General features: G+C 41.3%; 1 protein-coding gene across 1 annotated transcript; it reads right to left on the reverse strand.

Annotated features, from left to right (window-relative positions):
• Positions 1-4,217: 4,217 nt before the first annotated feature.
• Positions 4,218-11,800, reverse strand: slc6a1l (solute carrier family 6 member 1, like). Its single transcript, XM_035528135.1, is given in 16 exon segments — positions 4,218-4,290; positions 4,644-4,810; positions 5,052-5,144; positions 5,538-5,612; positions 5,614-5,670; positions 6,039-6,153; positions 6,549-6,655; positions 6,658-6,692; positions 6,878-6,980; positions 7,376-7,507; positions 7,889-7,950; positions 7,953-7,999; positions 8,608-8,717; positions 9,622-9,722; positions 10,182-10,271; positions 11,587-11,800. Coding segments are annotated over 16 exon segments (1,581 nt in total).
• Between the last annotated feature and the right edge of the window lie 414 nt (positions 11,801-12,214).

Below are 12,214 nucleotides of genomic sequence, written 5' to 3' on the forward strand. Positions count from 1 at the left end.
TCTGCTTTGCTCTTGTTTGAACTGGACTGAAAATTGAACAATGGCTTGTTTGTTTTTATTTTTATTTGTTCCAAGTCTGTAAATATCAAATTCACAGCGTGAACAGGGAGTTGAAGTTATTTGGATCTGGTAAATGTCGATATGTCTAAGAACCCCCCCCCTTCTCTTATCAGCCAGAATGCTTTGTTCATAATTACATTGCGGCAGTTTGAAGCTCCCTATCTGATCCCATCTCTCTCATCTCATTCCTAGCACGTTTCCACATAAGGTAATGGCTGAAGCCACTGTCGGGAGAGGCAGAGTGAGCAAATCTCTCCGGAGCTTGGTGGTCAGGGTCGATTTAGCTGGCCCATGCTTGCTGATTGCACTGCAACAGGTCGACTAATCCCAACTGTCCCTGCTCACCACCACACCACTCTGCCTCTACAGAGTAAACAACGTAGCTGGGCCACTTAGCTGACCTCTGGCACTCGTGAAGGACAGCTTTGCCTTTACTCTCCCAATTCATATTTTACAGTTGTGAGCCCAGCCTTGCAAACCTGACATTCTTCTAAAAGGGTTTTGTTGCTTTGTTTACATTTTAGACATATGGCACCTTCGAATTAAGATCAAGAAGAGGTCTCAAACGTTGAGCCAGTTCCTTTAATAACACGAGAATCTTCTTGTCTATGAAATATTGAGTGAATGCTGTTGGTTTTTCAGTGTCTTTCTAGCAGCCCTGCACACATTCCCTCAGGGGGTTAAAATGGAGGTTGGGAAAACCTCTGGCTGAACCACGTGTGAGTGTGTAGTGCCTGAGATCTGAGACACAACCATCCTATACAATAGAGGCTTGTTAAGAGTCAGGTATGCAGCCAAAAGCGAAGATGCTAACAGCTGACTGCTGTCGAAAGGGCTAGCACTCTGCTTCCCATACTTTAAATAGTACTGACTCTTAAGTTAGGTACACAGGGTGTGATTGATGGGCTCTGGCATATCTTAAAAACAACCACTCACATTCTTTGCTTTGACCCCCTTTCTTCTCTGTCTATCAACACACTATTAAAATTATTTATGTCTACACATTTAACCTTGAGAAGTGCTTTTTTGCCCCCTTTGGTTGAACGACTTATGTCCGCTCAGTATATGTGTTGAAGTGTTGATATAACATTTCAGGTCCTGAGCTTGCCTAATTTTTGGGTTATGTTGTGAGCTGTACGCAGTATATGCTCTGTATGTAATTCAAGTCCTCTTCAGTGTGTGTATTGTAGTGGTGACTTGATATTTCCATAAAAACACATTAGCTGAGTCTGAAATCACATACTCTGCTCTGTTTGTCAGAGTATATGCACCTGGCTAATCTGTGAATTGCACACGATTTAAGAACACTATAAAGTATGCGGTTAAATTGCATACTACTGAAATGCATATCAAGGATTTGAGATGCTCGTATGACAGATCATTTATTAGGTAACCTCGCTAATGTTAGCTGGCACTTTTCAAATATAAATTAGCCAAACCAGCTTTTTTTAAGGTGACATACGTAAGCAGTGAATTTGAAAATCTAACATGTTGTTTTCTTATATTTGTAATTCACAGATTCAGCCAGAGCTGATGTAAGTCCCACAGTTTCCTTGAAATAGTAAGACAAGTGTTCTGTGCAGTGCACTAGCCCTTTCAAAGTATGACATCCAGGTAGGGCTTTGGGAACATGAACACAGTAATTGCTCAATCATACAAAAAAATGTATAGTATGCCAGTACATGATTTCAGACACGGCCGTTGATCAATGGCGTTGTATTCTTATAATGTCTTTAATATTTATACAGACAATAATATTCTCTACTCTTTCGGGACTGTTATGATTCTCTACTGCATTAGCACTTTACAAAGATTACTTAAATGTTTGAATCAATCAAGCTGTTAACAAAAGGGGGGGATACCTGCTCGCTCTGCTTCAGCTCAGAGATGCGAAACCATGAATAACTGCAGTAACTCATGGGACTGTTTAACATGATCTCTTTAACAAGACTACCTAAATGTCTGTGTCCATCAGGCTTATAAATAAAGGTAAACTATATCTGCTCTGAACTCTCTCGTGTTTCAGCTTGTAGACGCCATAACCAGAGTGCCCCCGAACAACTCCGATTAGAGTGCAAATCCGGAGGGCCGAAGCTGACAGGCACAGAAGCCTTTTAAATTAAGAGCGGCGAGCGGTCACGGTGTCTGGCTAGGCTGCATTACGGGGAAAGGTCTCTGACATCACAAAGGAATCTGATCCTGTCACTGGGCCGTTTATCTGATCTGTTCAAGGACTTTGGCATCTGGTGGGATGTTGCCTCTTAGTGGATTACTAGCATAAGCTCACATAAAGATGGGGAAGAAAACGAACAAAAAAAAACCCCACTTTCTGAGAGACAAATAATGACATAAAGGAAATGAATTAAACAAAAACTTTCTTTTCGTGTAATATTACAATATTAAATATGTAAAAAGGCTCAGGCATTTTTATTATTAAATTTGTGTAGATTAAACTGGTATTACTATACTAAATTTACATATCAGTAAAATAAATTCATTATGTTGTCAGAGGTGATTATTTTATATCCAGAAATGGTTAATTAAACACATCTATATTGCATACAGTAGTATGCATATAAAAGAAAATTGTGCAAAACACTTTTTTGATAGTGACATCAAAACACTTGCCTTTTGAATCAGATATAAGGCTTTTCAAACAAGTTTCTTTATAGATAAAATGAAGAATACTAAAATAAGGCACAGCTGTTCTATCATTAATCAAACAATAATCAAACTTTTTTTTTTCAGTTGAATAATTTGGTTAACTTGAACACTTGAACAATTCCTCTAGACATCAAGATAACTTTGTATAGCAATTTATTGAGGAAATCCTAATTGAAAAATCAAATATAAATAAACTATAAATCTGTAGTATAAACAAAAGTAACTATGGAATATGCCATTAGGCATCACAATCTTTACAATCTCTGAAATTCCGAAATACATATCTTAGTTAACTTCTATTTTACAATTTATAAAATATAAATTGTACACATGTACTTTAAGAGCTGTAGAGATGTTCAAAATTATAGTAAAGTGCACAGAGTTTCCAGAGAAACAGAGCATTTCAGATAAATGTCCTTCAGAGGTGCTTCGCACTTTGGTTATACAGCTGATGAAGGACCTCTGTCCGAAAAGTTCTGTTTCTCTGGAAACTCTGTGTACTTTACTACAATTTTGACTCTTTCTACAGCTCTTGCTACAGTACACTGCATTTACTCATTATATATATATATATATATATATATATATATATATATATATATATATATATATATATATATATATATTTAAGATGACTCGATGTGGGTCGAACACCTTTTCCCCAAACCTCTTCTCTCTTTCAGCATGATGATGAAACATAATGAACTGACACATCTGTACATGTGCAGGCCAAGTAGAACAGGGCCCTGTGCTCCACCGAGCTGATGCTGTGTGGGATCATAGAGAAAAGAACAAAACACAGCTAAAGTTAAGAGAAGAAGCATTCCACATTTCTTTCTGGAGCTAATAAAACATGTTCTGCATACTACTGATAAACTGTTTTAAACATATTTTTATTTTTATTTTTGGATGGCCTAATACGTTTTCATTCCACTTTACATATATGTTTGTCTCAGAAAAAAAAGCTCTCTCAAAAAAAGCACGATTTTCACCCATTAATTAATTTGTCACATTCATGGTATTTTATGCCTGTGTGTTTTATGTGCCTGTGAAAACTGTTATGAAGTCTGTGAAAATGCCTTGAATTGTGTATAATTATATATAGGGAGTTTAGTCTTCTCGAATGCTACACAGAACCACAAAATCATCATCCATTATGTGCTGAAGGAAAAGGTGAAAGCTTGAAAAAAGTATTTTTCTCTGTACTTTCTCTGCACGTTCATAGGCAGAGAAATTGGTTTGACATTCAAATTCACATTCGGTTTTGCAATAAAGTCCTCTCAGTGTAGGCCATGCCTGAGTCACACAAAGTTCTCACACTAAAAGAAATACGAACATGTGGGCTGAGGTTGCAGTTCAGTCTTTTAGAAATGCTCTCCAGCTGACAGCAGGTAAGAATTAGGAAGGAATACCGGTCTTAAGTCATTGGCCAGGGTGCTTCTTTTCAGTGCTCTGTTTCCTGAACGCCCTTCTCTGTACTCAAGGAAGTGATGTCAGACAGAATCTTTGTCTTTGTTCCTTCCAGGCTGGATCACCTCGGAGGGCGTGGTCATTATATGCCAGTGTAAACAGTTGGAAACAGCCATTAATACTGTGTTTAGTATAAGTGCTGTTTTAAAACTGATACAAAACATGTATTTTTACGGTCTTAGACATAGAACCAGCAAGTCCTGAAGGAAATATTTAGAATAAAAATTAGAAAAAGAAAAAGTGAGCGAGAACCACAAAAATATGTGACACTGGCTATATTCAAATGAAGACTGACCTCTTCACTGAGTGACTGAGCACTTAGATATGCACTTAAAAAGGTCACCTACCAAATGCTGTACATGTACATTTAAATGGGGGGGGGGGAGATATCTGAGTGGCTTTCAGCTGTGAAAGACAGGTTTAAAAAAGCCAGTGAAAAAAGCCTTACCTGGCGAATGTTGCCCTTAGTGCTGAAGAACCCGTAGACGAAGTACCCAGGAATGAGCACCATGGAGGAGAGCAGCATAATCCAGCCGACACCCTGCCCCCACTCTGGGTACACATAGCTGCCCGGGGTCAGTGGGGTCACATCGATAGCTTTGAAAGTGAAGACTCCCTTCACACAGAAAACATGGGACACAGCCTGGCCATCAGCCATCAGTCTCCAGCTGGATCAATAAGTTGATTAATGCGTGGGTCGATCGATGGATCAATGAATGGCAGGATGGTGCAGAGAAGCAGAGTGGGAGAGTGAATGATGGGTCAAATAAGGACGTGGCCCTCACTGGGGAGCTTTGCTTATGGCTTCTGTCACAGGGATCTCTGGTGTTTTTATGAGCAGAAAGGATTTTCCATACCAGGCAGATTAGTAGGGTGAAATAAAGGCAGCAGGGCTTCCACCAGCAACGGGCTCGATAGCCGATCATCTCATCAACATTGTTATAGAACCTCTATAGGAGAGAAGAAAGATGAGAGTCTGAGAGGAAGAGAGAAACCCTGTTAAATAAAGGTAATCTGCTATGAAGATGATGCGTGCTATCTTTAAAATTAATGAGGGGTGTCAAGAAATTTTTCTTGAAGTCTGTAAACCCTGCTGATCATTTGGTAAATAAACTTTTGTGCTCTTCGTAAGCCAGCAATTTTGAGTATAAATGTTTTGGTTTGAGTTCAAATGTTGCAGACAGTTGAATCTAAACTCCTGAGCCAGTTTAGAACGAACACACACACACACACACACACACACACACACACACACACACACACCTTTAATCGCAGAGAAAAACTGCAGTTCAGGCAGTTATATTGGAATGGAAAACACAAAATTCCGTAGGAGTGGGCTTTACCTGTGTGAAATGGGACAAGAGAATGATGAAGGCTATAATGCAGATGACAAGGATGAATTCCTTCTTTCTCTTCCTCTAGGAGGGTGGGGTGCTCATCTATCAGAGCTGTGACCAAACCTTTCACAGCACAGAACTGTGACGGAAATTATAGTCATAAAACCATGTTGCCATGCCCATACTTAGATATACTAGGGTCTCCAGAATGGTTATTTTTGCAGTATGCTTAAGCTGTCAAACTAGATGAAACAAAATTGTAGAATGTCACACTTCTGGGAATTTATTTAAAATATGCATTTTAGCATTTTAGAGGTGTAGCACCTGTGTGTGTGTGTGTGTGTGTGTGTGTGTGTGTGTGTGTGTGTGTGTGTGTGTGGTACTGGATAGAACCAGATAACAGCACAGTCACCCCCCATCCCTATATTTGTGTGTGTATCTATGTGTGGGCTTATGCATGTATGTATTTGTGTGTGTGTGTGTGGGGCGGGGGGGCTAATATAGTACCTGGCTATCCAGTCCTAGCATCAAAATCATGGGGAAGAATAAAATGGCCCAGAGGAAGGACAGGGGAATCTGAGTGGCCGCCTGAGGGTACACCAGACATACCAGTCCCGGACCCAGAGTGTAGAATCACACACCCTGTACACTCCCAGCTCTGTGATGTCAGTGTATCACACTCCCAACCAAAGCTCAAAGCTCTGGAACAAAGCAACCATTCTCCACATTAATTGATCTTAATACCAAGCTTCTATTGTAACTCCATTTTTTAAATCCTAAATGTGTGTGTGTGTGTGTGTGTGTGTGTGTGTGTGTGTGTGTGTGTGTGTGTGTGTGTGTGTGTGTGTGTGTGTGTGTGTGTGCGTGTGTGTATGTATGCATTTTTCTTCCATAGAGAAAACAAAGCACTCATTACTCTGGATACTAGCATCAGCTAAATGGTATAAGTGCGTGTGTGTGCATGTGGGTGTGTACATGTGTGTTTGTGTGCTTCAGTGCATGGTTGCATGTGTAGCTGAGGCAGCTAGTTCCTGAATAGATTTTTTTATTTTTTTTTTGGTGGTGGTGTGGGACATGAATCCTACAATGGAGAAAATGACAATGCCAGCAAACATAGTGGTGAACATACTGAGTTTATGCAGCACACCGTGATGGCATCCCCACAACACAGAGGAGAATGCCCAAGGTTAACATACAGGTCAGGGGTCACCTCATGATTTCATGTATGTAGTTTAACTGCTTAGCAGGGTGGTAGGGAAAATAAGCCTTTCCTAATAAATCTTTTTCACATTGGCAGGATGGCACTAATTTCACTATCCATTTAGTAGAGTTAGACTAGACCTACCTGTTGACATTGTTATTGAAGGCATTGAAGCTCCCCAGAGCACAGACAGAACCCAAACCCAGACCATAAGAGAAGAAGATCTGAGTAGCAGCGTCCAGCCACACCTAAACCAGACAAGGAGCAAATAACTCTTTGAGTTTGAGCAGTCTCAGCGTCAGGTCTCATCTTAGCAGGATGGGTGAGTCTTCATTTCACTTATTTCCATCACCTTAACGGCAAAGGTGTGCAGGATGAATGTTTAAGGATTCAACAGGTTTATGCCTGTCATGTATATATTATAGACGTGGTTAGAAGTATCTGCTTAGAAGTGTAGCAGCAACATTTGTTTAGAAAGTTTCTCCTGAAGTAGATTTCATGGGCACACTGCAAGGTGGAGTGCTGGAGGGTCTGTTGGCCTTGTAAGCCACCTGCTATTATGTTTTCACGTTGCAGACTATATTTCAGAACATTGTGCACTACAGAGAAAGTGGGACTCTCCGTGCCTGCCTCTGAAGCGAGCTCTACCTTAGATTTTGAAAAGCTTGTTGAAGTCAGGAGTGGTATAGCAGAGGATGCCATCCCTAGCCCCGGGGAGAGCGAAGAGCAGGATGAAGAGCATGAAATATGGATAAGTGGCAGAGAAATACACCACCTGGAGGGGGACAACAATGACGAGGGGGATGGAGAGAGTCCATTTGGCAAAAAGCACGGCTCAGATGTTTTCCGATGGCTGGGGTTTCATGGTGACTTGTTTCGGATACTGCTGGATTATGGTTTGTGCATTATAAGCTAATGATTGTGTTTAATTGGTAATGTCTATCAAGGCTGTGAGCCACTGGAGAGTATTATCCACATATGTAATTCACATTAAAACCCAGTGATCCTCTGACAGCAATAAGACAGAGATACAAGATACATGCACTGCCGAACGTTGGGACCGATCACATTTTTTACAGGAAAACCATGAGGGCACAGGCTTCTGTACGTTCTGTAGGTGGCATGTGATGCAGGAAACATGCCCTGGCAGTACTACCTTTCCACTCCACTCCACACCTTTCCAGATAGTGAGGTAGAACAGGATCCAGGGCAAGAGTCCCAGCCAACAGCCTCCTCCAGACCGCCGGTCAACTGGTGCATGTTCCTCCTGGAGAGGTAAACAAAGGCACACACAGGCACACACACACACACATACACACAGGCACACACACACACACACACACACACACACACACACACACACACACACACACACACACGTATAGTTCAGGCTAAGAAGTAAAGTAAAAATCCTTTCCAGGATTTTGTTCCAACCACCTGGACTTGCTAATTATTTCAAGCCAGCGGACAGAATTAATTAGGGAAATCAACTGGGTAATAAACAATCATGGTAGGGTTTTTGGTTTTTGAACTTGAACTTATGTTTACCCGTAGGGGCGTCACACCACCACAGGCAGCATGTTCACCGTGCTCTAATATACCCCTTCCAATTAATTAAAGTTTCACAAGTAGCTGATGAGTTGCTTCACGTGTCTGAAATTAGAAAAAGTGTTAAGCTCAGCACTGCTATGGTCCTCCTGAGCTGGGCACTGTGTCAAGCCTCATTAACTAGTTAAGGATAAGGTTAATCAACTAGTTAACTTTGTAGTTATACTAGATTAGAGCAAAAAGATTTCTGCACAGAGGCCTCATCGATGCCTGTGGTAAACTGATAACATAAGCTGGTTATGATAAGATCGATCAGGCTTCCCATACTCCCAGAACTCCATGACAACGCTGTTCAGGTTAGTGGTGTCTGTCAGGCTATATATGTAAAAATATCTATCAGTATTCCTAGGTTTGTTGCAGCTTTGCTGTGGCAGCTTCTGTTGAGAGATGGAGAGGGTGATATCAGGACAGGTAGATGGATGGGCTGACAGACCAATGGATAGATCAGCAGTTCTCCAGCCAAGAAACATTACCGATTCAAGAGTTTTGCATGCCACTACAAACATAATTTGGCTTCTGGAGTAGCTCTTGAAGCTATCTGCTTGATGAGTGGATGCCAGGCATGTTAATAATAGTAGAATAATAGAATAATAGAAATATATTTCAAGTGCCTTTCACAATACTACTACTATTACACAGAACAAAAACAAATAAATCAAAGAGCGATAAAAAAACAGACTCCGTCCACCCAAGTGCTATATGAAGCTTGTTTAGCAGTCTGCTTCAGTGTGTCAGGGTGAGGAGAAAGTTTTTAAATCCCATTAAACACAGAGAGCCCTCTCAGTGTAGGCCACTCTGCCCAGAAAGGAAAAAAAACTAGATGGTTCTAATTTCTCCACTGACTTTTAAAGTGCACGCCAGAGTGGAGAAGGGTCCACAAAGAGTTTGGCCAAGGGGGCAGGGACGCGGAGGGCAAAAGCGTGAAACAAGCATAGGAGGAATGTATTAAAAGAAGCAGAGGTTGCCAGAGCTGGAGAAATAACCCTTCTTTCGGAACAGCAAAAACAGAACATTGTGCTCCAAAAGAAGAAGATGGAATAGATGGAATTTTAAGTGGTAAAACCTATATCTCATATGTTTGCTCATGGCACAGTTGCAGTCATTGAATTCCATCTCACTGGTGTCTGAATGAGTGAATTGGGGGGATGAGTGATGTATAGTTAGCTAATTTCATAATGCATTTAAGTGAATAAAGGCTGGAACAATAAATGTGCCACTGAATTAAAGAGGCAGGCATGATGGACCTGACAGGTACTAGTCTGAGGGTGAGGTGGGACATACTGGTCTGAAGGAGCTAAACAGGTAACAGAGTGCCCAGGCAATGATGATGATGTAATAAATGTTGAACCAGAAGGACAAAATCGCAGCAGCCCGACCCACACCTGGCAGACAGAGAGAGAGAGAGAGAGAGAGGGAGAGCGAGAGCGAGAGAGCAAGAGAGAGAGCGAGAGAGAGTGACCAAGAGAGAGGTGTTCAATGTCAAGTGGTCAAATGTGGTCGCAGGAGTTCATATAAAGTTTTAAAAGAAGATATAAAAGCAACACCAGACCTAACCAGAACCATCTGTAACTTTTTATATGAACTTATTATACAATTTGGTACAAATTGTGGGTGTGTGTTTGGGAAGTGCAGCATGAGTGGGGTAGTGGTAGCTCAGTGGTTAAGGTACTTGACTTAATTTGAAGGTTTCTGGTTCAAGCCCTACCCTTGCCATGCTTGGGCCTCTGAGCAAGGCCCTTAAACCTCACTTGCTCAAGTTGTACTCACTCATAATTGTAAATTGCTTTGGATAATGCCACAAATGTACAAGGAAATTGGAGGGCTTTGGCTGTATTTCCCACCTTTCATCATTGGTATAGGTTTCCATACCCCTAAGCCTCTTACTGAGGTGTACTGTCCCAAGGCAGTTTCCAGCAGCACCCCAATAAGCACTAGTGTGAAAGTCAAAGGTATCTTTGAAACAGCCTTCCATAATTCATGTCTCATACCTGCTCTCTGGTTAGATGTGCCTATCAGTGCTATGTGTAACATGGCTGATTCACCATGTATATTATTGACTGTATTATCAGAAAAGCCAAATTCCAGAATGTACTCAAGAGAGATTAAAAAGTGCAGCATTTCCCATATTGCAGTGCTTTTAGAACGCTTAAACGATCACAGAGAGTAACAGAAGTTTTCTTAATGGACTGGATAACCTAAGGCTCTTTCATTTTATCTACAGTGAACTTTTGGTTTTCCTATTTAGTGATTTTTTTTATGTATTGCTATCTATGTGCATTCCCATGTAGAACTGTTACAGTATTTCAGCAAGCATAATTTTCACTTCACTTTTTTTTTATGTACCTCAACAAGTAATAACATTTATATACATTTCTGTGTAATGTGAGTGAATCTAATGTGCGAAATGCACTTTACCTGCTAAATGCCCTCATTAAATGGTGAATATGATTGAAAGATCACAGGGAATAAGTCATTAAAACTAGTCAGTAGTGATTTACAGACTCGCAGCTCAAAAGAACTCCATCTGCCATTATAGCTATTTTAAGGACCCAGGCCTCTGCAGTAGTCAAATGGCAGCATGTCTAATGGAGGAGTAGGGCATGTGTAGGATGCCTGTCCTATCAGGGAGAGATCCCTGACACTAGATCAATTCTTAATCAGCTATTCCCTGACCTAAATGGGCCTGAACCGAACAGTCAATTTCACTCACATAGAACTTCCTCCTTGCTGCTTAGCTGGCATAGGTGGAGGTGTATCTTTAGTAATGGTTACAATTAATGTGCAGTAAGTCGAATAGGCTCATGATTCGAGTGGTGTTTAGTTAAATGTTTCCTACTCCTGCACTTGAATCTTCTGCAAAACGCCTCATCATTTAGCTTGAATGGTTCAATTCGTTCAGATAATGTTCCAAAACCAGGGGAAATCGTAAACTGTGCATTGGAGAGGGACAGCAGCTCTGGTACTGAATAGCATGTCAATCTTAGATGTGTTGTTTTCCACCCCAGTCCTCAGGGACCACTGACACTACCCATTTTTGCTCCATCCTTACTCCTAGCTGTTTCTTTAGCAGGTATTTAGTGTTCTTGTTTGGTTCAGATGTGCTTAAATTAGATGAGGGCAAAAGAAAATTGGACCATCTGTGAGCCCCTAAGAGCGGGGATGAGAATTATTATCCTAGAGTAATCCACAAAGATCTTTTCAGTGATTAACATATAAGGAAATTTCCCCTGTTCTGCTGCTTCTTACCATTACCACTCTTCCCACACAGATAGGGTAACCTCCAGATATGTCCCAGGTAAGTGGCGTATCCGATGCAGGACAGCAGAAAGTCGAACTTGCCCTTCCAGTTTCCCCGATCAGAAAGCTCTTGCCCCTTCTCTTCAGCATGAACAGTCAGGCTGTTGTTCAGCCCCTCGAATGGTACAATCTGCTTGACCTCTGAGGGTGAGTTCAGGTCCATCGTGCTCCGGCGAGTCTACCCCATGGTCGGGCCAGCGGACACACCGCAGTCCAGCTATGTCCAACTATGGTCCACTCCCGAACCCAAAGTCCTGCTACATTAATGTCCACTTCCTGGTGCAGATATTTGCCACTAGTTCTGCAGATGGTTATTGGTGATTAGTGCACAGATCATTCAGCTGGAGAAGGAAATATGGACAGCATTGGGTGGATGCCTACGGCCAAAGTCAAGACTCACTTAGAAAACTGTCTTGCCTTCAGTCGGAGAGTCAAGCTTTAACAGTACAGTATTTCCACTTCCAACATTTATGAATAGAACCTTTATGTATGGAATGCCTAGAGGGTTTTCGGCTTCCATGAAAATCTAAGCCATCTTCTAGAATCTGCTCTCCTTTTGTTGAGAGCAGGAGCCCAA

The sequence above is a fragment of the Electrophorus electricus genome, chromosome 7 (genome assembly GCF_013358815.1).
Source record: "Electrophorus electricus isolate fEleEle1 chromosome 7, fEleEle1.pri, whole genome shotgun sequence".
NCBI lineage: Eukaryota > Metazoa > Chordata > Actinopteri > Gymnotiformes > Gymnotidae > Electrophorus > Electrophorus electricus.